This window comes from Onychomys torridus, chromosome 8, assembly GCF_903995425.1.
Source record: "Onychomys torridus chromosome 8, mOncTor1.1, whole genome shotgun sequence".
NCBI classification, from domain to species: domain Eukaryota; kingdom Metazoa; phylum Chordata; class Mammalia; order Rodentia; family Cricetidae; genus Onychomys; species Onychomys torridus.
Genome location: NC_050450.1, coordinates 96,833,428 through 96,861,123, shown reverse-complemented (window position 1 = coordinate 96,861,123; position 27,696 = coordinate 96,833,428). Strand labels below are relative to the sequence as shown.

General features: G+C 50.9%; 1 protein-coding gene across 5 annotated transcripts in view; it reads right to left on the bottom strand.

The window, feature by feature from the left end:
* Positions 1-27,696, bottom strand: part of Axin2 (axin 2) — an 89,554-nt gene that overhangs the window by 23,716 nt on the left and 38,142 nt on the right. The window contains exons 1-2 of one of the 5 annotated variants that reach the window (XM_036195878.1): positions 6,186-6,393; positions 2,639-3,579 (exon numbers count right to left, since the gene is read on the bottom strand). In XM_036195878.1, coding sequence (XP_036051771.1) covers positions 2,639-3,450 — 812 coding nt within the window. In that variant the 5' untranslated portion in view covers positions 3,451-3,579; positions 6,186-6,393. Of the gene's footprint in view, positions 1-2,638; positions 3,580-4,742; positions 5,140-5,204; positions 5,509-5,544; positions 5,824-6,185; positions 6,394-27,696 lie in introns of those variants that run through there. The other 4 variants (XM_036195876.1, XM_036195881.1, XM_036195880.1 and 1 more) reach the window with 4 other exon arrangements.

Here is a 27,696-nt window from a genome sequence, read left to right as displayed (position 1 = left end):
CTTGGAAGGCTAGCCAGTGCCCTGGGCACCCAGCAGCTGAGGCACACAGGCCCTCTGCAGGTTCAAGCTGTTTCCTTCACTTTACTGGGTAACTTACTCAGCCCATCCCCTAGGCCAGACACTCTCTGCAGGCTGAGTGAGCAGAGAGGAGGGAGAGAGCTCAACTCTAACAGTAAGGCCGGTCTGTCCCTGTGTCCCAAGAGTATGCTGAAAGGCAGACTTGAAAACGTCCAAAGAGTAGAGGAAGTTGGGGCACAGGAAGTGGGGGGGCTTCTCTCTAAAATATTACATGAAAAATGGGATAACCCCCCCCCAGTGTTGCTATTTAAAAGGGCTATGTGTTAACTTTGCTGCCCTTTTCAGAGACCCAATTATTATCGTTAATTACACTAATTATAACACTTAACATCTTTTCAAAATGTTTCCCTTTACAAAAGGCTTTCATGTTTATTATTGTGATCCTAAGAACAACCTTAGGACACAGACAGGAGAAAAGGTGCTCTCCTATCTTACAGACGGGAACATGAAGTTTAGAAATTTTCCAACCAAGTAATGCCATGGGCTAGGGCTGGAACTCATCTTTCAAGACACTGTGCACAGACTAGGAGGCCTTGCAGGTTAAAAAGAAATAAGGCCATCTGGGTGTGTCTTAGATTATCTTTTAGGATGCCCTTGTTAAAACATACTGGCTTCGTGGAGTCCAGGTAAAATGTTTCACTCCAACTTAACCGTGGGAGAAAGCACGCTTGTGGAAGCTGAAGAGGTTGCTGAGGAGCTGTGCTGTATGTGTCAATGACATCCACAGTTCCCAGCCTGGAAGACAGGGCTCTGGAATCTCAAGTGCTTTGCAAACTTAACATTGGTTATATCCTAAATGAAGCCTCTGGGAAGAGGCAAGCCAAAGCATGGCCCAGGCCGCCCACCCACAAGGAAAAGCCGTAGCAAAGGTTTGCCTGGGGAGTGCTTTCTTAGTGCCAGCCTCCAAAACCACACTGTGCTATTTACAAAGGTGACACTCTGGGGCTGGCACTGAAGACACACAGAAGACCCACTGTCAGAAGGCCGCCTTACCGCAGGCCTTAAGGAGTCTCATCCCTGGCTGCCAAAGCCAGAGGAGGGAGGGAGGGAAAAAGGGAGGGAGGGAAGGAGGGAGAGAGGCAGGCCAACAGCAAAGTTTACCGACATGTCCTTGCAATGGAGCAGGGTAACAGATGCAGGTGCCTGGATGTGCCCCGCTACAACGGCCCCAACAGATTCCATGCCAACCACCTAGCCCTCCACAAGCTCAGGGGGCACTGCAACAACTCCCTCCTGAGAGCCTACATTTGCCTGCAAAAGCCAAGCCAATTCCATTTAGGTGTAAGACCTAAAAGATATCTGAAAGTGTTAAGTTCTCTCCCAAAGCTGCAAGAGCGCCCTCTGGTGACTGGAGAGCAGGCCCTTCCCCTACTTGCTAGCAGTCCAAACCCATCATGCCTACATCATGAAAGGCTCAGCTAGCTATAGAAACCTGGAAGGCTCCTGGGCAGCCATCCGGGGCATCCCCTCCTGCTGCTGCAAGACACTGGAGACCACGCCCCACAAAGATAGCAGTATCTCCAGAAACCACGCACAGATCACATCCTGAGTCCCTGGCGCAGAGAAGCACACAGGGGCAGAATAAAAACCATGCAGAGAGCAATCCAGTGTCACCCCACCTCCTGCCCTGCATGTCATAAGCAACAGCCTGGAATTAAGAGGTACATTCTCTTTGGGGATCTCTGGAGAGGTGAAGGAACGGAAAAACTCATTTTAACAGGAGGCCTGAAGTTGCCTGCAAAGGCCAAGACTCTTGAGACTTGGCCAATCTGTAAGGGACTGTTTGTCTAAAAAGAGAAAGTGCTCCGAACTGTCTCTCACACTTCTCTATCAGCTCCTACAACAAGCCATCAGCTGAGGGCTGACCCTGGAGCTCAAACACATTTTGAAGCTGGATGAACAGCCCAGCAGACTTTACAGGGAGGCTCCTTCCTATGAGGAAGTCACAGGGCTTTCCCCAAGTTAGTTAGAAGCCTCCCTGGATGGGAAATACCTACAAAGAGAACCACAAACTCAGTTGCTAAGCCAACGCCAGCTCTTATCTTCACATAAAAGTAAGATCCCACCTCCCCTTTTCTCGGGTGGCACACGGTATTTCCATGTCTCCACAACCCTGCTGCCCCGCCCCCCCCAGTCATTCTACTTTGATGATTAGTGGTTAAATGACCCCTCCCCAAACTGGCGCTTAGTGGGTCTAGTGACTCACAGGCATCAAAAGCTGCTATATTCGGATTCTCTCCCTTTCCCTCTCTCTCCCTCCCGGTAGCCCAGGATAATAAGTAACCACATTAATAAATACTGCTAGCTACTGTTTGAAGTTAGCATTGGAAGGCTGCAGGTACTCAGCTGTGCGTACATTGCTCCCCCCCCCCACACACACACAAAACACAAGATCAAAGGGGTTCTACTAGCCAGAATTCCTAGCTCTCAACCAACCTTTATCAGCTTCCGAAGCCTAGCCACCCACCCACCTACCTTAACTGAACACATCTGCAAAGCTAACTCATCCTCCAAACCCTGTCCCCACTGCCACCCCACCTCTGCCCTGCCGAAGCCTTACCTGAATCCGTTTTCAACCATTTCCGCGGATCTCACACTCGCTGTGGCCCGCAGAGTTCTGCTGGACAAGCCAACCACAGTGGGCGAAAGTTTGCACTTCAAGTCAGCACAAGTCCACTCCTCTTCTTCATTCAAGGTGGGGAGGTAGCCACATATGACCTTTAGGCTCAGTTCCCCATTACTCATGTAAGCTGTGTTTTCTCCCCCACTCCTCACATATTCGAGGTATATGTCAGAAGTCAAAAACATCTGGTAGGCATTTTCCTCCATCACAGCCTGGATCTCAGTCTGCGCCTGGTCAAACATGATGGAGTCGATCTGTTGCTTCTTGATGCCATCTCGTATGTAGGTCTTGGTGGCAGGTTTCAGCTGCTTGGAGACAATGCTGTTGTTTTCAATGTACCTCTTATAGATTGCTTTGGCTACTCGCAGGGTTTTGGTATCCTTCAAGTTCATCTGCCTGAATCCATTACAGGCAAACCAGAAGTCCAGAGTATCCACACATTTCTCCCTCTCCAGGAAAGTCCGGAAGAGGTAAGCGCCATCCTGGTCGCCCAACAAGGAGTGCAAAGACTTGGTCCACCTGGTCAGAGGGGAGTCAGGGGAGGCCCGCCCCTCGGGCTCCCCCAACCCATCTTCATTCCGTCTAGCACTGGAGGAAACAGGCATAGGTTTGGTGGACTGTCCCTTGCCCACACTGGGCTGGCACGGTGGGGTCTCCCCTTCTTCTCCCGGAACCGGAGGCCGTGGAGCATCCTCGCGGAAGCTGCTGCTAGGATCTGGAAGGAGAGTCACTAACACGGGGCTACTCATGGTGAGGGAGAGCGTCTGGCTGAGTTTGGGTTTTGTTTTGTTTTGTTTCCTCCTTTTTCTTCTTCCAGTTCCCCTCAGCAATCGGCTTGGTCTCTCTCAAGTCAGCAGGGGCTCATCTGAGCCTCCTCTCTGGGAAGAAAAGGAAGGGGGGGGGGGGGAGAGAGAAAAGGGTATTGATCTAATCAAAACCAGATCTACCCAACATCAAAGCAAGAAAGTAAACAGGCTTTTCAACTCCTCAGATTCAAATCAAGCAACCCAGCTATCCGCGAAGTGCTCATCTCAAGTATCCGACGCAGCTTTTTCAAAGGCGAAATCTGAGCTCCCCACACACTTTTTTTCCCCGGGGAGGGGTGAAGAATGGGAGAGGGAAGGTGAGGCAGAAGCAGAGTGACACGGGAGGTGTAAGACACAACCTTCTCCACACCCGCGGGTCCCAGGGACACTCAGGGTAGCCCAGCCGGACCCCCTCCCACAACCAGAACTCGCATGCCAGCCGCCCGGCTGAGCGCAGGTGAAACCAATTTCAGTAAACTTCCCCACTCTGCTCTGCACAGATAACTCAAGCTCTCAACGTGCCCTTCCCCGGCATCTGGTTCCCATTCCCCCCATCACCCCCTCCCTCTGCGCTCCCTCGTCCCACTTCTTACAGAAGATCCTCGCCTGGAAAAAAAAAAAAAAAAAAGCCCGCCCAGCATCGGCGGGAAGGGGCTCAGGGACTCCTGAAATCAACATGCACCCCCAGTTCCCTGATAAAAATGTTGCCTATACTCAAGGCTCTCCACTAAGAACGTGGCTCAGTCTACACCTCTTGTCTTCTTCGCTTCCCCAAAGCAGAAACCAGCTCACTTGTAAGAGGCTTTGATCTTCAAACTTTGAAAGAGAGAAGAGAAACCTCGAGACCCGCCGCCCCCAGCTCCCCCAATCCACCTCCTGGAGCCGCGAACCCAACAAAACCAGATCAGAAGGCGTCTCACGCTACTACAGCCTGTGCCAAGAATCCCAAACTCCACTGATCCCAAGCCATTCTTTCTCCAAAAGAAAAAGTCTTATCTAACCAATAAACAAGCTGCTCTTCCTAGCCAGGGAAGGATCAAACTAAGGAGGGCAGGGTCGGGTCGGGGGACCGGGAGGAACGCCGGGCCAGCTGGCTGAGACCCCGGGTCTGGGTGGGTGCACCCCGCCCCAGTCCCGGACCTCCGGCCGCCAGGCTGAACACAAACCGGCCTAGTGGCGGGCCCGCGGGTAACGCCGCGCACCCGGGCGCAGAGGAGGTGGTGCGACGCCGTTACCTGGAAGATGAAGGCCGCCAAGGCCGGGCTCTCATCTCCTGAGCCCCTCCGGTCCCGTCCCTCCCTGGCCCAACTGCAAACGAACGCCTCCAGTATCCCGGTGAGCAATCCACCAGGAGCGAGGCCGGAGCCCCGGGAGCTCCGCTTGGGGGTCACTACCAGGCGTCCAGCCTCGCAGAGGTTCCCGCAGAAAAGGCACGGAAAGCAGCCGCCTAGTCCAGAAATGGCGACGCGCGGAGTCTCGGCCTCTCCGCAAAAGGGGCGGCGAGGAGGAACTCGGGGGACGCGTGCGCCCCGGACTCCGGCCGGTCCGGCGCTCAGACTGAGCCTCTCCGCCAGCGCTTGGGGCACCTAAGCGCGGACCCGCGGTTGGGAGGGGGAGACGAGCGGGGAGAGAAGTGGGAGGGGGGGGGGGGGGGGCGGGGAGGGCAAGCTGGGGGCGCCGCAACCCTTTCATCCCACCTTCCAAAGGCACTCGCGTGCACAAGCACACCCCGACTCATCCACACCCACGGCGACTCGACCCCCGAGGGCGAGCTGCCCGTCTCCGCCTCCGACCCCGACGCCACTTGGAGAAGTCTCCCCGCCAGACACCCCGGGCCCCGCGCTGGGGAGGGGACTCCGGCGCATCGCGCTCTGGGCCGCCCGGCCAAACCCCCCGGAGCGCTGGGCGCCGAGCCCGCAGCTTCCCCTCGGTGCCGGCCGGGAGCGCGCCCCGAAATAGCCGGCTTGCCAACTTCAAAGCGCCGCCCCGCACATCAAAGCGCGCGGGCCGCCCGACCGCCGCGGCCTCCGCACTCACCATTGATCCGCTGGCGCACTCCTTGTTGAGACCTCGCAGGCGCCGCGGGCAGGGCCCCGGCCCGGGTCCCCCGCTGGACTCGCAGAGGCAGCTCCGGGGCCCCCCCGGTCCCGCCCGGGCATGGGGAACATGGGGGAATCTCGCGGAGGCGGAGGAGGGGGTGCGTAGAAAACAACGATCCCAAGGCGAGAGCAAGCTCCGCGCCGGGGAGGGGAGTGTGCGCCCCGCTGCCCCTTTTATGCAAAAGATCCGAGCGGGCCTCCGCCCCCGCCGCGGCCGCCCCCCGGCCCCTCCGGCCCCCCGCCCGGCCGGCTTTCAACCCAGGTCCTGTTTCCAGCAGTCACTAGGCGCACCAAATGTCCTCCGGGCGCTTCCAACAAAAACTGCGCTGTGGATTTAACTGTGCACTTCAAAGGCGCGAGCCGAGCGCACGGTCCTGGAAGGGAGGTACGCGAGCCGCACCCGGACCAGCCTAGCGCGCTCCTGCGCCCCTCTGGGAACCATGCAGCCCGCACCCCTCTGCTGCCCGGACTTGCACCCGACCGCCCCCTCCCGTGGCCCCGTACCCCGCTGCCAACCGCCCCCGGCCGCGCCGAGCTTTCTTGGAAGCCGCTGCTCCGGGACAGAGCCTCCGACCCCACCTTTTACTGCAGAGCTCTCCGTTGGGGAGGCGGGCGCCTCGGCCTCCGGGTGGCCCCGGAATCCATCGCGATCGGGGGGTTATTTTTATTTCCCGGTTCTCGGGCCGTTACTGAGTTGCCAGGACCTTATCAAAGCACAGCCGGCTCCAGCCGACTCCCCCGGGCCGGGCTCAGGGAGCCAGTGATCCCGCCGCGCCAATCACAGCGGCGCTCGGCCGGCCCGCGCCGCCCGCCTTAAAGGGACAGCGCGCTCCCGCTCTGCCCCGCCCCGCCCCGGCCCGTCTCACAGTCCGCTCCCGCGTTAACCCTTCCTCAGTCCTTGTCCGCCTCTGGCCCCGGGGATTTCTCGGCCAGAGTTCTGATTTCATCTTTCAAGTTCTCCGGCCTTTTTGCTCATGCTTCCTCCCCCTGTCTGCCCTGGAGCTCTCGGGCTATGGAATGCCGGTTCCTTGTAGCTCTCTGGCCACCGCAAGAACTGCAAGCAAGCAAGCAAGCAGAGCGCCCACCCCCCGCCCCCATCATCAAATACTTTCCTACCTTTATTCAAGTTTCCCTGGGAATTTGGATTTGGAGGGCCTGCTGGAAGGAGCTGTAGCACTAGGATCCGCTGGCCAAGTGTCTTAGGGCGTACTCTGACTGGGACCCGGAAGGCATGGCACATGTGTGCGCGAGTGTGTGTGTGTGTGTGTGTGTGTGTGTGTGTACGCGCGCGCGTGCACTTGTGCTACAGTATCTGTTTGAGTTAATATAGGAATAGTTTGTGGACGATCTGCAGTCGTGTTTGTGTGAAGGTGGTATGTGAATTTGTCTCCACAGACCTGCTTGTAGTCAGGGAACAATTCCCCAGTTTGCAAACTTGCATGGCATTCAGACCCTTCCTTGTACAGGCTTCTCTCAACAAATTCGTGCCCACCACGCTCTTCCAAAAGGCTGCCACCATCTCATATGTTGCATATTAAACGACCTGTGGAATGCCTCCACCACACACGTTAAAGTATAAAAATTCACCCCATTGTCACCTTTGAATTCCTTCCCATCTTCTCCCCAAAATGTTTATAAGGCACACAGCCCTTAAAAAAGTCATAAGCCCAGAGGACTTACTTATTTATCTCTTGTTGTATAAAGTTTCCTCATGGACAAGTTAATAAAATTTTCATTCTTGGGGGTGGGGATGGAGGTGAGGATGTAGCTTGAATATAGTTCTTACCTTGAATGCACACAGCTCTGGAAGCTCTGGGTTCCACCCCACCCCATACACACGCACACACACACACCCCTGCACCATATAAACCAGCATTGATGACATGTGGCTGTCATCTCAAAGGTAGAACCAATAAATGAGAATTCCAAGACTGACACAGTAAGTTTGAATGAAGCCAGCCTGAGCTACTTAAGACTGTCTCAAAACAGCAGCAATTAACAAAATAACTACAACAAAACCCACAGAAAAGTGATCCAAAAAGAGGCAGTAACAGAGAAGCAGCACCCAGGCTGTGTGCTGCTGTGCAGAGATTTTACTCTCGGGTTGCTCATTTTGTGTTTCTTGTTTAACTTAAAAATGAATGAAAGACAATCATTTTCGCTTTCAGAGCTTTGAAACAGGTAAGAAATCTGACTGTCCAAAGGGCAAGAGTAAGTGCCACTCATGTTCTCCTGGAGAAGGAACTGGGGCTGTGGCAAGGAGCAAGAGACCTCTCACAGCTCAAGCCTCCAAACTCAATAGCCTAGGAACAAGGCCCTCTGTATCCATGGTCAATACACCCAGCTTGCCCTGCAACCAGGAGCCAACCTGTATAAAGCCAACAGTCCAGGCTGTGAAATGTGGTCCTTCCTAGAAAGACCAGAGAAAGCATGTTCCCATGATGCATCTGTATATTGAGACAACTACGAGGTATGAGGAAACTGGGTAGATCTGGTCCCTCTGCCTTCCAGAATCCTGGAGGGTCAATGGCTCCTGGCTGCTCTCAGCCTCTGGCCCTGAGATGGTATATGGAATCCTGGACCCACCCCCTGGCACACTGACCTTCTTAGTCAACCCAGCAACACTGTGCTTCCTGGAGGTCCTTAGGGCAGAGAGGTGTTACTCAAACAGTAATGTAAAGAGAAGCACAAACTACTGGAGAAGCAGCTACAACAGAGACAACCAGGGGTGTTCACGTGTGTGCCCCCCCCTCTCAGGATGGGGAGGGGACAGAGAAAAATCAAGCCATCCCAAATCAAAATAAATAAGGTTCAGAAAAGAGGAGGCTTTGAAAAAAGGAAGTGGAAATTGGGCCTTCATGGGTGGTTTTCCTTCCCTCCAAGTTGTCCCCACTGACCCCTCACTGCCCCTCAGCCACCCACAATCATCACAGGCTGCCTTTAAACCAGAGAGTTCTCCTGCTCCTTCATTATCCCAGTGCTGGGGCAGCGGAAGTGCAGCCTGGGGAGTCCCTTGTGGTTTGGATCTTCTTAGTAACAACTCCTCTGGGAGCTGGGCTTCCAGAGCAGGTGTTAGGGTCATCTCAGGCCAACGACTCCACCATCTCTATGGTCTTACCCCTGCCCTGTGCCCTGGCTCCCCCAACTTCATGTACAGAGGGACTCTTTACATCCAACAGGAGCTGGGCAAGCGCTAAGAAGCTGGAAGCCCTCTCTGCAACAGTCTTCCACTCCTTGGTGATAACATTACTGCAGGAGCATCCAAGGCCTTCGTTTATTCCCAACCCTTCTCAAGATAGCAGTTTGCCATTTTCCTCTTCTCCCTGGCAGCAGCATTATCATGTGACTTGTTGTAATCCTGCATGGTTGCCTGGAAACTGGAAAGCAAGGTGATGGGTTTCTGCACATGCTCACTCACCCGCCAGCCTTTAAAGTGAAACCCCACAGGGGATAGACAGTGCACTTTGCCTAAGTGTAGACAAGTTTGACAAAGCAGAGAGGGGTCCTTTTCTGGAATTCGGTCCTGGGCTGAAATCCTAGACTACCAGAAAACAAGGCTAAAGGCTCCATGGGAGGCATCCGGCCAGATTGCAGACCCTTGTCAGCTTTCACAAAAACCATTGTGGAGGAGAAGTCACGCCAGCTGGGACCTCAAGGTTGCTGAGACCCAGGATATTTCTGTAAGATTCAGGAACTCTGACTTTTCCTTCTTAGGGAAAAAAATGCCACCTTACACAATGTTCTTTTGTTGAGAGGGAGAGGGAGGCAGCTGACTGTTGCTGAGGCTATAGGTCATCTGACCACCTGGGGCCATTTATTTGTTCCTCTAGGGATAGATGATGTTCCATGGGAAGGGTGTGGTGAATGTAAGCAATAGCACATACTGTGTACACAGGGTTGACACACAGTATGTATTCAAATCTTTTTTTTTCAATTTTCGAAATTTTTATTTTTATATTATTCGAAAGGGTAATTTTGCCTGGTGCCATGCATTTCTGGTGCCAGCAGAAGCCAGAAGAGGGCATAAGATCCCCTGGAACTGCAGTTCCAGATGGTTGTGACCTGCCATGTGGGTGCTGGGAATTGAACTCAGGTCCTCTGGAAGAGCAGCCAGTGCTCTTACACACTGAGCATCTCTCCAGCCCCACAATAGTTATTTTTGCACAGTGACCCTGTTATTTTGACAAACTGTTCCTGTGTTGGAAAGAGACTTTCATACTGGTTTCCCTTGTGTCTCTGTGACATCGTGTATGACAAGAGCAATTTGATGAAAGATTTATCTTGGCTCACAGTTCCAGAGGATTTCAGATCATCATGGTGAGGAAGTCACACTGGGTTAGGCGCCAGATATTGGTGAAATTATTAAGGCCACTCCATGTAGTTAAAAGGGAGGTTTATTTTGTGGGGTAACTTACAAATGAAGAGATAGGTTGCAGGGTCTGGGAAAGGTATGGCGCGGTCCTGCGGTGTTCTCTGGAGAACTCTGCTCGGTCTACCTCCAGCGTCCAGGGTCCCAGAACCAAGAGCAGCCTCTCCTCTTGATCCTGGGTCTTCAGCATCCTCTCTCAGTCCCACCTTGTAGGCATGACCATTACCGAAGCCTCAGTGGGTGTTGGAACTTCCAGGCCAAGGCTGGAATTGCTACCCACTACAGGTGTGGTGGTGAGAATGTGTGTATGGAGGTTGTTCACACCACAGTAGGCCAGGGAGTAGAAAGAGCTAAGATCCGGGAGCCAAGTATGACCTTCAAAGGGCTGTTACTACTGACCTGCTTCCACCAGCTAGGACCCACTCTCAAAGGTTCCCTGGCCTCCCATCAAGGGGAACCATCTGGGGAACGCTTGGGGGCATTTCTGATTTAAAGCCTCACATTACCAAACCTCTGAACAAAGACATTCTCCAATTAGGAGTCAATTAGTGACTCCAGAAAGCTGGCCACAAAAGGCCCTGTAGAGGAAGAGCAAAAGTGGCAGTGATGGCTAATCTTCATGGTCAACTGGATTTGGAGTCACCTAGGAGACACACCTGCGGGTGAGTCTGTTCACTAAGAAGGAAAGATCCACCTTGCATGTGGGTGGCACCTTCCTATGAACAGGAATCCCAGACTGGATAATAAAGAGGGTAAAAGAAGGAAGCCAGCCAGGGAATAGCAGCCACCAGCCTCTATTTCCTGACTGTGGACACAGTGTGACCAGCTATTTGGTGCTTCAATATCTCACCCTGCTAGGATAGACTACATTCCTCTCAACTTTGAGCCACAACAAATCCAGTCAAAATAAATCTGGCCACAGAGATAGATGGAAAAGTAACTAAAATAGAGGCTTTCACCTTTCTGCCATCCTTCAAAGACTATCCCATTCAGTTGAGAAAAAACAATAACAAAAACAAAAACAGGGCTGAAGAGATTTGCTGAGGAGGTTTGCTTGGTAACATGCTTGTCACACAAGCTTGAGGACCTAGTACCACCCATTTAAAAAAAAAAAAAAAGCCTGGTATGGGTGGGTGACCTAGGTCAGTTCGTAAAGGTCACCAAGCCTGACAACCTGAGTTCTATGCTCAGGACCCACTTAAGATCCTGCACAAATTGTTTAAAAGAACAGAAGGATTGGGCATGGCAGTGCACCTGCAAGACTAGCAACTTTCTTGCCAGTCAACTCTAGCCCAATCAGTGATCTCCAGGTTCACTAAGAGACCCTACCTCAAAAAAGGTGAAGAAAAACTGAAGAGGATACCAGAAGCCAACCTCTGGTCTATGTCACATGCACCCATACATACACATATACCACACACACACACACAGCAAGAAATAACAGACTTTTCTAGCTCAGGTGACTCTTCAAACCATCATCTAATCTAGCCCTTCACTTAAAAAGGCATGCAAACTACACAAACAGAAGGTAAAGAGATTTGCCCGGGACTGCCTTGTCCACATCAGAGCTATGTTAGTTTCCTAGCGGTCTTGATGTCTAGCCCTGTGCCTCCCATACCGTAGACGGGAGACTTACTGAGGACCCACTAACAGCAGGGTTTGCACAGCAGGCCCAAGGTTGGGATGTGTGGTGGTCTGAACAGGTGTGGCCCAGATAGACTCATGTGTTCCACTGCTTTGTCCATAGGGAGCGGCACTGTTAGGAAGTGTGGCCTTGTTGGAGGAAGTGTGTCACTGTGGAGGTGAACTTTGCGCTCTCACAAGCTCAAGCTACACCCAGTGTGGTACAGTCTCCTTCTGCTGCCTGCAGATCCAGATGTAGAACTCTTAGCTCCTTCTCCAGCACCATGTCTGCCAGCACACTGCCATGCTTCCCATCATGACGATAATGGACTAAACCTCTGAAACTGTGAGCCAGTTCCAATTAAATGTTTTCCTTCGTAAGAGTTGTGATGGCTGTGGTGTCTCTTCACAGCAATAGAAACCCTGACTAAGACAGAATGTTTTCCTAAAAGAACTGGAGTAGCCTGAAATCCCTCCAAAGTGCAGTTCATTCAGCTCCTTGACCCTGCGAGTTCAGCTCTGTCAGCCTCCCCTGGATGACTCCTAGTCTTTCACAGAAGCAGTCATTTCCATGGGTATCTCGGTAGGCATGGTCCACCTAAGTGAAGGGGGACTCTCGCCAGCCTCAGAGAAAGAAAGAGTAAAACTTGAACTCAATTTCCTGTTGCTCTTCCTAACTTCCTCTTCCGGAAGAAGAGGAAGTACGGATTGTTAGTTGTATGCAGTGGCACGATGTTATTCATTATGCAGCGGGGTAACCACGAGAGAAAAACCACAAGGAACGACAAAACCCACTCTAAGAGTTTATCAGGAGAAGGAACAGAAGGGATGTGCTTTAGGTCTATGGAAGATTGTGCATGGAGAGAGAAGAAGAAGGAAGAGAACGGGAGAGGAGTCTGCGACTCGCTTTATTTATGGATTCCCCTGCACGTGCACATATGGGCTTACAGAGATAAGATTGCGTGATCATGCTGAGGGCAAATTACATGATCACGCAGCACACAGATTACATAGGACGTAAGGCCCCTTGCTTGGCTACTGAACATTGCATGTGGGTCATGTAGCAACATGGATGCTGAGGACTTTGAAGCCACAAGGATAGGAGAGGTTTCTCTGAGAAAGTTAGCAAAGCGTATTGTCATTGACATGTTAGCTTGAAAACTATGGGACACAGTACTTAAAAATTTCCACATTCTAATTGAATTGATTAGGAAGGGCCTTTGCTGTGCACTATAAGTGAGCAGGTCTACAAACGGCCGAATGTTTTCAGCAGCTTCCTGTTCATGGTTTTAGAGCCTGGCTTTTTTTTTCAGTTGGCCTGAATTTGTAAGCAGGAGAGGTCACCAGTATCAAAATCAACCAGGAAGAGGGCTGGAGAGATGGCTCAGTATTTGAGAGCCCGTATTGCTCTTGCAGAAGAATCAGGTTCGGTTCCCACCGCCCATGTTAGGTGACTCACAACTACCTGTAGCTCCAACTCTAGGCCCTTGTTTGCTCCTGCCCTCCCCACACTCCAAGACAGGTTTCCTCTGTGTAGCCCTGGCTGTCCCGGAACTCTTTGTAGACTAGGCTGGCCTTGAACTGGTCACATCTGTCTGCCTCTGCCTCCCAAGTGCTGGGGTTAAAGGTCTATGCCACCACACCTAGCCCCATTTGCTAAGTAAAAAACAACAACAACAACAACAACAACAACAACAACAACAACAACAAACCCAACTCCTGGAAAGTAAAAATAAGCTGATCTTGGAACAATTTCCTTTATTTCTTCATTGTTTCTTGATTCTCTGTGATATACTGGGGTGCTGAAGGATTTGTTATGGAAGGGTAGACTGCTTTACAGATTTCCAGCCTGCTCTAGAACCTTCTAGCTGTTGTTCCATGTTGCAGACTCTTCTCTTAGTAGCTCTAAGAGCCAATGTTCTGCCCTGTTATTTAATCTGCCAATGCTGCAGCTGTACCCTACCTCTCATCTGACTGGCTTTCATGAACTCAGGTAGTAGAAAGTTTGGACAAGCTCCTTTCAAAGGGTCTACACTGGCTGTCTACACCGGCTGTCTACACTGGCTGTCTACACCGGCTGTCTACACTGGCTGTCTACACCGGCTGTCTACACTGGCTGTCTACACCGGCTGTCTACACTGGCTGTCTACACTGGCTGTCTACACTGGCTTTCCTCTCTTGGTCTCTCTCACAAGCAATGGGATTAGGAAACAGCCCTAACACCAACTAAGTGAGGGATCTGGAAGCCAGCCCCCAGCTAAGCCTTCCGAAGGCCCCGGGCTGGTTTACCTGTAATGTCTCAGGAAACTCTGGGCATGCGGGCCAAACCCAGATTCTGAAGCCACAGATTAAGACCCATCCCTCAGGGAGGGGAGCGGCAAGCTCAGATCTCTCAGATAACACTTCTGCCCAGTCAGCTCATCTTGCAAAAGCTAAGAACCAGGTTGCAAGGCACACTGGGGGCGTGAACCCTTCTTGTGCTTTATTAGATAAGAGCACACTGGGGTGTGTGTGTGGGGGGTGTGTGTGGGGGGGTGACCTGGCAACAATTAGAGCTCATTTGAAGCTCTTCAAAGGCTTCTGGACCTTTATAAAAATATATCAAAACTCTCCAAAGAGATTATGAGAAGAAAACCGAGCCATTATGAGATTGCACTGATTACAGGAGCGGGTGGGATCATACTCAAACCCTACCTTTGCCCAAGTTGCTCCCCCAACCACACTAAATGAAGGGGTAGTGTTCACTGTTTTAGAACGTGGATAATATTGGTCAGCTACTCTTGACTGATTTCAAGGAGGGAAAGTGATCTCACTGGAGAGGTGCTGGACCTGAACAAAAGATGCTGGGGAGCCCACTGATTTAAATGCAGTGTTAAAACCGGGAGGGGGAGGGGGTTGGGAGGTGGCTAGAGCTCGGAATGGTGATCTTAGGGAAGGCACTTCAGTGTGCCAGCCAAGTACCAGTGGATCAGGAAGCGGCTCCGAAAGACCCCCAGGAAGCTGTGATGCCTTTTTAGAGGAGAAAGTTCCCTGGGACTGGGTCCTCTGGTGGAGAAATTGTCCCAAGATTATTGGGGTCGAAGATGATGGCTTTCTCATCAAAAACCTTAGCTTTACAAACAAAATCAAAGGCATACACTGAGCCCAGCCTCCTGTACTTCCTCAAAAAATACTTTCACAGATAACTTTAGGGCATTAAAAAAAAAAAAAAAAGATAGACTAATTATTGAAACTATAAAACCCCACTCAACGAGTCATCCCAGCATTAAAGGGGTGTTGGAGGGGAAATTAAATGGCCTAAACAAGTGTGCCCAGCTTTTCAGGAAAGGAGTCTGGAGCCTGACCTCGGAGGAAGGTGAGGTAGCTAATGAAGCTTAGCTGGGGGTACTGGCTCCTGGTAGCCAGGGCTGACTCTTCTGCAGACTTCAAAATTGATGTGTTCAGTGTGCTAACTCTGCCTAGCTGGGTAAAACCTAAAATCCTCTGTTTAGTTCACAACTCAGAAGATGATTAGGGCATGTAAGCCAGAAAAATATAGTCGCGCGTGCGCGCGCGGGGGGGGGGGGGGGGGGGGGTGTTCTCCCGCACACGGGGAGTGGAGTGTGGTGAGAAAGCCTCCTCCAAGTGGGCGTGTCTGATCCAGGATGGGATGATCAGAGTCTGCAGGACTTTCCTGAGGCAAAGAGGTGACAGGCCCAAGTGTCAGACAGCTGCCTGCCCAGGAGGAGGGGGAGGGGAGGGGCGGGGTCCAGGTGGTGGATACTTGGAGGGCACCCTGGGGACACCCCCAGCTGTTGGATCGCTTCTAGAGGTCAAGACTGAGGAAGATGCTCTACCGTCAAGCCCCACCACCCAGGGAGGGAGTGTGAACTGGGTGGGATGGTTGGAGGTCTTTCGTCCATTTCCGCTTTCTCTGGCGGCCACCCACTTGGTGTGGGTCATGCACCTGCTACATCCAAACTGGGCTCATCTTTCACTGACTTGACCTCCCCACCCCTAGAGTCCTGCCCTTCCCTATTCTAACAAAAGCAGGCTTCCTGCCTATCTCCCCCCCAAACCATCCCTAGGGGATCCCCTCCTCTGAACGTGCAGGTGAAAAGGAGCCGGCCTTAAATGCCAGGTGGAGGACTGGTGTTTTCTTGAGATGGTAGTTCTGCTAAACATAGGCCCCGGCCATTCCCCAGGGAGCTGGTGAGGCTGGGAGCAAAGCGGTGTCTGATGCTCTGTGTGCCAGGCCTGCACGTGGTATAGGAGGGTAGAGCCCTGTCCTGTGCAGCCTGCCACTTGGGTATGGGTGACAGAGGGGAGGAAGATATCAATAACCCAGTGGCCAATTTTGGTGTGTGTGTGTGTGTGTGTGTGTGTGTGTGTGTGTGTGTGTGTGTGCCAGGTACTAGAGAGAAGGATTGGGGTGAATGAGGCACTAGAAATGATCTTGAGATGCTAAGGACAGGCCACAGGTCAGAAGCGCTTCCTTTTCCAGAACCCCATAGAAACTGAGGGAAGCAAGCTGTGCCAGGCTGGCCCCGGAAAGTTTAGAGAACCTGAGCCCAGGAGGTGGTCTCCCCTCCCCTCCCTCCTTCCCTTCTTGTCTTTGTTGAGATTAGAAAAACTCTGCTCCTCTTGTCCCAGCCACCACTAGGCACCTTCACACCTGGGAGGAGGTACTTTATCTGAAAGTTTAACTGTGCACCCAGGAGAGAGGCTTAAGGGTTATGCATGGAGGCTCTGGAAGGAGAAGGCTAGCCCCCTGTGCAGAGTTTCCCTGGGTGTAAAATGCTTGGCTGCGTAGCTGTCAGGATTAAATGAAGTGCCCTGGTGAGGTGCTTAGGACCCAGCTGGTACCCTGGGAATACTAGGGTAGGGTTAGCCATCTTAGAAAAAAACAAACCAAATGAAATCAAAACAAACAAACAAACAAACAAACAAACAAAACAAAACAAAACCCAACAGCTGAGGGAGTCATCCTGGCAAGGTCCTGTTTCCCATTAGGGATCTTCCTTCCATGTTTTTTTTTGGGGAGAGGGCTGCCTCGGGGGAGGCAGGGCTGCTTAAAACCTCCTTCCCTTAAGTTTAAAGTTGGGATAAAATAAAGTCAGCTTTAAAGTGATGAAAGGGGTGTCCAAATGGACACAATGCTCTCAGGAAATGGTGGGGGGGGGAGTGTGGGGGGGGAAATCTCTGTATAGTCATGGCTGACCTGGAACTTGCTCTGTAGCCCAGGCTAGCCTTGAACTCAAAGAGACCCACCTGCCTCTGTCTCCCGAGTGCTGGGACTAAGGTCATGCACAACCACTGCCTGGCTGGATTTTCATTTTTGAAAGCAGTGAATTCTCAGCTTCCTGCTAACCAATGGCTTCCTAAGGCAGGAAAGATCTTGGCTTCCATGTTACCATTCTGTAGCTCATGGCCAGTCTTCTGAGGAGAGAGGAAGTGCTGTGGCCACCTGCTGCTTCATTGAGGTCCCTCAAGTAGCCCCACATTTTAGTCCTCAGTGTGCCTAGGTTCTGGATTCAGAATGTAGCCAGTCTCCAGTGGAAAATACTCCAGGGTGGAAATGAGTTTGTGTCTGTGTTGAATGTGAAGATCTTTTTCTTGCCATCATCCCCCCACCAAACACTACAGAATGACAATCGGGGGAATGCCCTTTGCATTGTATTAAGTAGTACGTTGTTTGTTTACTATTATAATACTTTCTGAGACAGGGTCTCATGGATCCTAGGATGGTCTTGACTTAGGATGTAGTTGTTTCAGAATGACCATGAACTTGTCATCTCCCGCTTCCACCTCCTGAGGGTTGAGACTACAAATATATTCCAATCACAAATGGTTTGTCTGGTGCCAGGGGTGGAGTTCAGGCCTTTTTTTCAGCTAAGCAATCACCACACCAACTGAGTTAGACCCAAGCCTAGTTGTATGGCTTCTTAAACATTCATTTCTCAGTCCATAAAATATCAGTAAGGACCAGTAACTATTTTGTGAAAAGGGTTGCCTATATAAAATGACCTTTAACCTTCTTACGTTTCCTGCACACCTGTCTGGCCTCCCAGCCGACCAGGGAATGGAGATAATATAAGAGGCACAGTGCCCACCCAGTTGCTGGCACTGGAAAACAGTGACTAGAGATATGCATAGTGTTAGAACAGATCTAGGAAGCTACCTGGAGCCCTGCGCAGGGTGATCAAATGCAGCCCTCTAAGTGTGGTGCTGGGGAGAGCCAGTATAGCCACGGAGTCTTCTAAGCTGACCCCTCTGCAGCCACAGGGATCCCCAAATCTGTTGCTCAGAGAAAAGTGAGTCTGAGGCTCACAACCCACATCCACCAGCCCCCCCCTCTGTCCTTGATGCCATCTTTGCTCTGTCCTTGGCGCCATCTTCTCTCACAAAAGGCGGCCCTGTCTGAACCTGCAGGACCAAGGGCGCAGTAAAAAAGGCCATAAAGGAGTGGGAAGAGCCGCCATAAACCGGAGACAGAGTCATTAGCAGTTCCCCTCCGATAAGAGCTTCAAGGGTTTCCAGCAGACAGCCTGGTCCTTACCCTCCTCCCCCCCAAGATATTTGAATCCTTGCTTCAGAGCTCACAGGGGAGGAGGATCAAGGAAGAGGAGTGGGGGAGGGAGGTGGGGGAGGAGAAAGAACAGAGGGTGCGCTGATCAAGGGCGAGAGACAGGCTGCGGAAGGTTCCAGGTAATAGTCCAATAGGGACAGCTACAGTGAGGAGGCGCTTCCTGTGTGCTGGCCGCACCGGATCACCTCCTTCGCTTCCCCACTCAGCCACTTCCTGAGGTAGACACTATTACTGTCAAATAACATTTCAGAGCTGTAGCCTAGGACGTGGTGCAGAATCTGTCTGGTGCAGTCCAATATGGAGTGCAGATTGTACGGTGTAGACTGCCCCTCTCAGCATGAGCAATGTCAAGGTGGTGGATGCGGAGGGCTGCGGAGTATTAAACCCAGCCTAGGGCCCATGAAGCGCGATGTGGGGAGGGGGGACTGAAGTGATGATTACGCACATCCTGTGCCATGTGGAGGCCCCATCTGGAGGAGTTGAGGTACTGGATGAGAGTCCTAGTGGTGAGCCAGATGTGAGGGAAAGCAGGGAACCCTGGGTTGGTCTCTCAGCTACTCTCAGCCCTTGTACAAGACTGACAACAGCCACTGGTCAAAGGTGAAGGGTCAGAGAGGATATGTGAGCAGTTCAAGATCCCCCAACCACCTCCCATAAATTGTCATCCTGGGCAGGGCAAGCATTCAGGACTGGAAGAACTACTGCATAAATGTTCTTCCTGGATGGATGGATGGATGGATGGATGGATGGATGGATGGATGGATGGATGGATGGGTGGATGGGTGGGTGGGTGGGTGAGTGGATGGGTGGGTGGGTAGATGGATGGATGGGTGGGTGGATGGATAGACTCTGCCACCAAGTGCTCATCTGCCTTGAAGTCCAGGGCTCAGGGCTACCTATCTTGGGTCCTCTTTCCTAGACAGAAGATTCATTAGGACTCTGCTCCACAGTCTTAGGCATTTCTCTCTGGGTAATAGGTCATAGACACAAACCTATGAAGCTGGTTGACCTCAAATTCACTAGCTGGCCAAGGATGATGATGATGACCTTGAACTTCTAGAGCTTCCTGCCTCCATGGCTGATGTCATTCTAGGGCTGGAGCCCAGGGCTTTGTGCATGCTAGACAAGCACTCCACCAAAAGAGCCACAACCCCAGCCCTGTGCTGCTGTTTTTAAGGACCATGGCCAAAAAAGTAAGAAGGTGTTTTATTAGTTTTTCCAGTTCCTGTCATCTGAGTGTATAATCAGAACTGTGGTGACAGCTAGACTTGGGCTTAGAGGACCGTATTCCAGCTCTGGCTCCAGGTTTTTCTTAAGGCTGCCCAGGTCCTCATCGGCACAGGGAAGGGATTGAATGTGAGCGGCTTGTCTCCTCATGCTCTCCCTTTGCCGAACTCCACTTTGAGACAGCCTGCCTCACTGGATGGGAGAATAAAGGCCACCAGAAGGCAGACCAGCCCATGTCTACGTGGATTTTGTAGCTGGAGACTGGTGTCCCCTGAGACCGGCCAGGAAGGGAGAGATGCTGGTCTGTAGCCTTGGGACTAGCTTTCAGCTGCATGGAGGTTTGTGCCTGTGATGTAAGCACTTGCAAGGCTAAGGGAGGACTATCAGGAGTTCCAGGCCAAACTGGGCTACAAAAAGTAAGACCTTGTCTCAAAAAATAAAAAATAAAAAAAACCAGTCAGCCAACCAATCAAATAATGATAGTGTAAATTTAGTGAGATTCTAAGTGGCAGGGACCAGTCACCCTATGACCTCTTCCAAGGAACCATCATAATTCCCTTATGAAAAGGACTAGGCTTCCCGAACACAGAGTTAAAAATGACTCTAGGATCATCTTGCATATTCCTGAAGTTTTTTTAAGCATTCAGGTTATGTAGAAATGCAAAGATTGTCTGAGTAAATCCCGTGCGCTTCCTAGGTAGGGGAGGAATGTTATACAGTGATTAGAAAGGTAATGGAGTTGTAATTCAGGAAATGCCCTGAGATTTACTCCAAACTGCAGGATGCAAATTATAAGTGCTATTTGCTGAACCAAGTAAAATATATACAAATGAGGATCTGATGAGGACAGATGGCCGGATAATGGCTCATTTTTTTTCTTCGTATTTGTGTTGGCACGCTTTAGGAGAGATAATGGCTATACACTTCACTGTGCTCCACCCCTGCTCAGACTCAACTGATTGCACTACATTTGGCCAAATCACTCATAGACAGTCCACCCTGAGCTGGCTAGGACCCTAACCTCAAGTAGCTGAGCCTACGGGTACGATCTGGGTTGATCACCTTTTACTCTGGGGCTCAGAAATTTGAATATTTGAAAACAAAGGAAGACGTTCTGCTCTAAGGGGCTGAAGCTCCTGAAAGGGCCCTGAGTAAGAGTTGAAAGATGAATGCTTTGGATGAGAGATTTGAAGAGGTTAGGAGGAACAGGAGCTAAGAGAAACAGGTGGGGGGGGGAGGAAAGGAGGGAGGGAGGGAGGGAGGGAGGGAGAGGGAGGGAGGGAGGGAGGGAGGGAGGGAGGGAGGGAAGGAGGGAGGGAGGGAGGGAGGGAGGAAGGGAGGGAGAAGGAGGGAGGGAGGGAGGGAGGGAGAAGGAGGGAGGGAGGGAGAAGGAGGGAGGGAGGGAGGGAGGGAGAAGGAGGGAGGGAGGGAAGGAGGGAGGGAGAGAGACAGACAGAGAGAGAGAGAGCCATGCCCTAATGACAGAGAATCCAAGGGTAACCGCCTTGCTCAGCCTTTCTGGGTCTCCAGCTTCCCATCGAGGGCTTTATTCCTATAACGTGCTTCATTTTTCCTTGCTGAACCTTGAGTAAATCCTGCACATTCTTGTGGGTGAGAAATATTGGCTTACATTTTCCAAAATGTCTGTCGTTACATTATTTTTAATAAGAGACTATCAAGTAAGGGACTCACAGCACCTTCAGGTGGCCCTACCAGTGAGGATGCTCTTTTGAATTAAAATACTTATTTCTATTATTTATAAAAAATATTTTTTTATTTAATTTTGTGTGCATTGGTGTTTTGCTTGCCTATATGAGTGTGAGGGTGCCAGATCCCCTGGAACTGGAGTTACAGTTATGAGTCCCTGTGGATGCTGAGAATTGAACCTGGGTCCCCTGGAAGAGCCACTTCTCCAGCCATCTATCTTTCCTGCCTCATGTGGATGTAGGGAACCGAACTTGGGTCCTCTTGAAGAGCACTGTGCACCTTCACCTGCTGAGCGGTCTCTCCAGTCTCGGGAATGTTTTCGTATACGTTGCTACAACGGCTCCTGACTTTCTATGGGATTCTAGCGTATTGATAAGCTTGTCCTACATTGAAAATATCCTAAGTTAAAAGTGCATTAAATACATATGACCTTTTACATTACACAGCCCGGGCAGGGGTTGAACTTGTGATCCTCCTACCAGCATCCCCAGTAGCAGAATTATAGGCATATGTCACTATGTCAGGTTGTAGCTGGCCTGCTAAATACCAGAGCTTTGCCTGAATCTCTTTCATGTGCTCACAACTTCCTGGAGTTGGTCAGAATCATGGACCACAAAGCCTGTCTGTAGTGAGGTCCTGCATACCTCACATGGTCCACTGAACACTGTGCTCCCAGTGAAAACAGTGGTTATATGAGTTTGCTTCCATACCATGGTAAAACTGAAAAACCACTCTTATGGGTCTCGCAAGGTCTGCGTTTAAAATCAGCTTGGCCTAACTTGATTTGTTTATTTATTTTTAGCCAAGGTTTCAGAGGAACTATAGTTCATGGGCCATGTAGAGACTGCGCAGCCCAAACCTCTCTTTAGGGTATTGACATCAGAGACTCCAAGCCAGGGCTAACCCGCCAACAGGACCCTGTCCCTCTTGGAACTGTTTTTGTTTGTCTGTTTTTCCAGACAAGATTTCTCTGTGTAGTCCTGGATGTCCTAGAACTCACTCTGTAGAGCAGGCTGGCCTCGAACTCAGAGATCCACCTGCCTCAGCCTCGAGTACAGGGATCACCTCCTCCCCACCTGAAATTGTTGTCTTTGAAAGGCAGCGTGGTGCCCTTTGCCTCATGCTGACTGAATTCTTAGACTGCAGTTGGTGAACCTGCGTTTACACACGAATCTCATCCATTCTCGTGCACCCCCCCCCCACACACACGTGCTCAAACCAGGACAAATGCAGCCTGGACAGATGTGTGTGAAATTTCCTATATCTCAGAATTGCCATCCCCTGGGCGGGCTTCCCTGCTTGGAGTCTGTGTTCTCCTCCACACTTGTGCTAGCTCAAATTCTTGGCCAGATTGAGGGATTTAAAGGAGGCAGAATGTGGCCTTGAACATTCTTCCTCCAGCTTGAGTACATAGAGCCAGGCTATTTTTAGAATTTCATTCATTCATTTTGAGTGCGTGCATTCCTGTATTTGTGTGGGCATGATGACGTCTGTGCGAAGAATGTGTGTGGAGGTCAAAGGACATTATCCTTTCAGCATATGAGTGTTAGGGATGGGTGTCAGGGTGTCAGTCTTGGTGGCAAACACCACTACCTGCTGGACCATCTTGCCAGTCCTTGACCATTAGCACACGAGAGCTTTCTAAGTGTCCACACTCTGAACAGAAGAGGTTGAGTGTGAACAAGATGAGGGGAGGAATGGAAGAGGGGGAAGGGAGTGTGTGCTTTGTGCAGGTCAACCAGGTGCAGCGCACCTTGTCCCTCCTCCCAGATCTCCACCCTGACTTCTGGGAAGAGGACTTGCTTTCTTCTGTCCCCGGAGAAAACTGGCCTTGGAGACTTCAAGCCCGCATTTTCTGTCGTTGTCTCAATGTCAGCACCAAAATGGTGTAAGAGCTTTGCCAAACTTTCTCACCCTTCCTAAACCTCAGTTTTTCCAACTGTTAAATGGGAATAAATCACTCTGTTTAAAAAAAAAAAAAAGATGCCAGGTGGTGGTGGTGCATGCCTTTAATCCCAGCACTCAGGAGGCAGAGGCAGGTGGATCTCTGTGAGTTCAAGACCAGCCTGATCTACAGAGTGAGTTCCAGGACAGCCAGAACTGTAGAGAAACCCTGTCTCAAAAACAAAACAAACAAACAAAAACAAACAAACAAACAAACAAAAAACCCAGAAGAAAGAAAGAAAGAAAAAGAAGATGAAATAAGGAAATGGATACAGTATGTGTCCAGTAAGTGTCTTGTAAATGCGTGCTTTTTGTCTTGCATAACTAGGCTGTGGTGGTTCTTCCACACTCTGTTCTGGTCTCCTTCTGGGAAAATGTCCCATGGTGCTGTGGGACAGGCAGCCATCTTCCAGGGTCCTCCATCAGCAGACCTACTGTGTGTTTTGCAGACTGTGTCAACTGTTGGCACTGTTCTGGCCCAGGGAAGTGCTGGTGGCCAGAGCTCCGTAATCTACTGGCTTTCCACATATAGTCTGGGCTGGGACAGTGTGGCTCACATCCTCTCCATAGTAGCCAGGCTGCTTTGCTGCTCAGCACCCTTAGACTTGAACTGAAAAGCTCATCTCTCTATTCCAGAGGCTCCATTCAGAAGGTCCGGGCACAAGTGAAGGAGCCTGGCACCACTGGGCATGAATAGAAGGAGAGGTGTGGGCTCAGTGGACCATCTAGTGGAGAGACCAGATGTCCTTTCCCAGAAGCTGGACAGAGGGGAGGGTGAGGAGGCACTCCCCGGCCACCATTACTTGGTGTGAACTGTCAACCTCCTCCAGGAAAGAGACATGTGCCATAGTGGCAGACAGGCTTGGGACAGTTAGCCAGGGAGCCAGTGGCTTCTCTCTACTGGGGTGAAAATGGTGGCTAAAACAAATTAGGCACCCCCACCAATTTCACCAGAGACTCTAGCGTGCCAGTAGAGAGACGCAGAAGGAGATGCAAATGTTTTGAGTTTAGCTATTAAGCATAGTTTCCAGTGAGTGTTCTCATGTCTTGAAATGAAACAGATGAAAGCAACATGTGTCAATGGTTGTAGGAAGGCAATAATGTCATCAACAGGAAACACAGCGATTGAATCCTGAAGCCTCAGCCCAGAACTTAACCCTTCTGCTGTTTATCCCCCAGTCCTGCATGGAAGACGGAGGGATCCTTGGCGTGAAGAGGTCTCTGCCTCTCCAGTCCTTCCTCAGGGCCCCTCTGGGAGCTCCCTGTGAGGATCACGAGCCTGTGTCTTTTAGGGAACAATGGTCTTGGGAAGAAGGGGAGCCCAGGGGCCTCTCTGCAGAGGAAGCTGCAGAGCCCCGCCTCCCTCCTCTGTGATGAGGCTACAAAGCCTTGGCTGTGGGACCACAGTTAAGAGTTCCTGGCAAAGACAGTGCCAGCTGCTGGCAGGGGCAGCAGAAGCAAGGCCAATGTGCTGCTGCTAGAGAGGGCGGGTGGCGCCACCAGGGAGTCTGTGGGCCCCAGGAGATGCTGGCTACAGGGGTTGCAGATGGAGCAGGCTCGGGGCCAAGACATCCCACTTTATTTGATCTCTTTACCCAGGACTGAAAAGGTGTGTGTGTGTGTGTGTGTGTGTGTGTGTGTGTGTGTGTGTGTCCCCTGTGGCTAAGCCTAAGGGAACACAAAGACAATGGTGACCCTGGCATAGAAAAGTAAAGCTAGTGTCCCCAGCCTGGGAAGTCACACTGCTTTCGTCTCTGCTGAGCACACCAGACTGCTTGGGGGATGCCCGCCTCCCTGCAGACTCTACACTCCACATGCAAAGGATGCATAAAATCCTGGGATGGTGGAGGGAGAGTGTCTGACAGTCCAGGTTCAATGGTGCCAGGCTGAGCTGTGGGTAGCACTTACCACCTGTCCTGGAGGCCAGGGTCTAGAATGCTGGTGTTGAACCCCCTGCTGGTTTCAAGTTTTAGAGGTCAGCAATTTAGCCCAGTGGATTCTAGATTAGCCTAAACTGAGGTATTTTAGAACAGTTGCACAGTGGGATTATCGTTACATATTGATAAAATTAAGGGACAGAAATATCTCACTCCCTTCTCTCATATATAACACATAGCATAACCACAGCAGAAATGCCTTGGGCACATCTTGATGAAGGTTTTAGTAGAGATATGTTGGTAGTCACTCAGAAGTAGACATGTCTGGGTTGTCTGTGCCTGATTGCATTAGTCAGCCTGTGGTGCCATAACAAAATGTCATAGCCTAGCTGGGTTAAACAGTTGGAATTTATTTCTCATAGTTTGGAAGCTGGGAGTCTAAGATGAAGGTGTTGGCCGATTTGGCTCTCTGTGAGAGCTTTCTTTCTGGTGTGGAGACAGCCATCTTCCGGCTGAGTCTTCCCATGGTAGAAAGAGAACCACCTCCACTCCTGTCCCTTGTAAGGGCACCAACACCATCATCAACTGGCCTCACCCTCCTATTCTCACCAAAAGATAATTAACCCCCAAAGGTCTCATCTTCAAATATGGAGGATTGGGGTTCTACCATATGAATTTAGGAGACACAATTCAATCCATATCACTGAGTTCCACATGACTCACATCAGGAGGTGTCTACCTCATGTGTGCACTGGCCTCGGCTCAAGAGTGGTGACAGCAGGGGTCAGATGTGGGCTTCGACCTACAAGAGTCTGCTGGGGATGTCTTTCTGTATGCTGTGAATGTGTTGCTCTGATTGATTGATAAATAAAACGCTGATTATCCAGTAGTCAGGCAGGAAGTATGGTATAGGCGGGATAAGCAGAGAGGAGAATTCTGGGAAGTGGAAGGCTGAGTCAGGAGATGCTGCCAGCTGCTGTCACCATGAGAAGTAAGATGTAAAGTACTGGTAAGCCACAAGCCATATGGCAACTTATAGATGAATAGAAGTGAGTTAATTTAAGATTTAAGAACTAGATAGCAAGAAGCCTGCCACGGCCATACAGTTTGTAAGTAATATAAGTCTCTGTGTGTTTAGGTGGGTCTGAGTGGCTGCAGGAGCCGAGTGGACACAGAAAAACTCCAGCTACAGGAGTCTTCCTTGCACAAGAGATGAACCCAGGAAAACAGACGCCTGGATTGCGGTAGAGTAAGGGCTAATGTAGAGATGGCTTCAAAACACAAGAGGCAGGAAAAGCACCTGAATCTACCTTGGCTAAAGTCACAAAGGGGCAAGGCCAGCCCAGGGACACCTCTGGAAAGTGGAACAGCCTGAGCAAGGCCTTAGCATCTAGAAACAGTCAGGGGAAGGGGGGCAGCTTCCAGGCAGCCACACTTCAGATGCTATCATAGAGCACAAGAGGCAAGGAGTGGAGGTTGGCAAGACCAGAACGTGGTTCGGAGTATGCATGGCCTTGACTTTACAGATAAATTGGGCAGTGGTGCTCTGTGATAAGAAGTGTGAGTTAGAAAGCTCTCTATTGTGGGAGTGTGAGGGCTGGTTTAAATTAGAGTAGGATTTAGGGAACAGGGATCCTGTGGGAGTTCATTACAATCATCTAAGCAGTGTTTCTCAACTTGTGGGTTGAGACCCCTTTGGGGTAGCATATATATCTATATTGTGATATATAACAGTAGCAAAATCACAGTTATGAAGTAGCAATGGAACAATTTTATGGTTGGGGTCACCACAACATGAGGAACTGTATTAAAGGGTCACAGCATTAGGAAGGTTGAGAACCACTGCTCTAAGGGATGCCATTCAGATATTTACATTTGATTGCAGCAACTTGGGTTCCCCTAGAAACTGACCATGGGGTCTGATATCATGTGAATCCATAGAAAATACTTTGGGGGGGGCTGTAGAGGAATGAGTAAGAAGAAGGGAACACAGATACCAATAAGACATGGCATCTCACAAGGACACCTCAGGTCCACCCACCAGCAGATCCAGGACAGCAATGCTCACCATCAGCCTTCCTCAGGGGATGAGGGAGCTAGAGGCTTCACACACTGGCATCTGTTAGACACTGGTTACCACCCCGGGGAGATGGCAGGACATAGATACCCAGTGCTCTCTAAGTTGCAGCCTAGGTGGATTCTAGTAGCTTCTGCCAGAGATGCAGGGAAGAAACCAGGAGCAAAGCATGACAGTGAGGGGGGGGGGGTTGTCCTCAAGCGGAGCCCTGCAGGTATCTACTACCCTTAGGAGACTGCTCAAGGGGCCTCCCAGGCTGTCTCATGAACATCAGTCTCAGCCCCACTTATCCAGTCAGGAATGGGTGCTTGGGAAGAATGATTCAAATCTGGAATGTCAAGGAAATCCCCAAACAGGACTTTTACCCAGCACCATTTCCAAGGCGAGGGTGACCTTGTAACTCTAGTGATTCTTCCATGGCGGAAAGGGGCAAGGGCCTATGCAAAGAAGGGAAGGTTGGCCCCATACTGACCTCACCAGTTAACTGGGGACCACATCAATAACTACAATAGGGCTTTGCACTGAAAGCTAGGGCCCAAGCAAAAGCTACCACTGACTGGCTAAGTGAGCAGAGGGCAAGGTCCAGTCCCAGTCCACCGTGACTCAGTGTTCCTCATCTCCACAACCGGGATGGCTCTGCCCATCCCACTCATCTCTATGACTGTGGCAAGGATAAAAGTGGGATTCCAGTCTAGGCA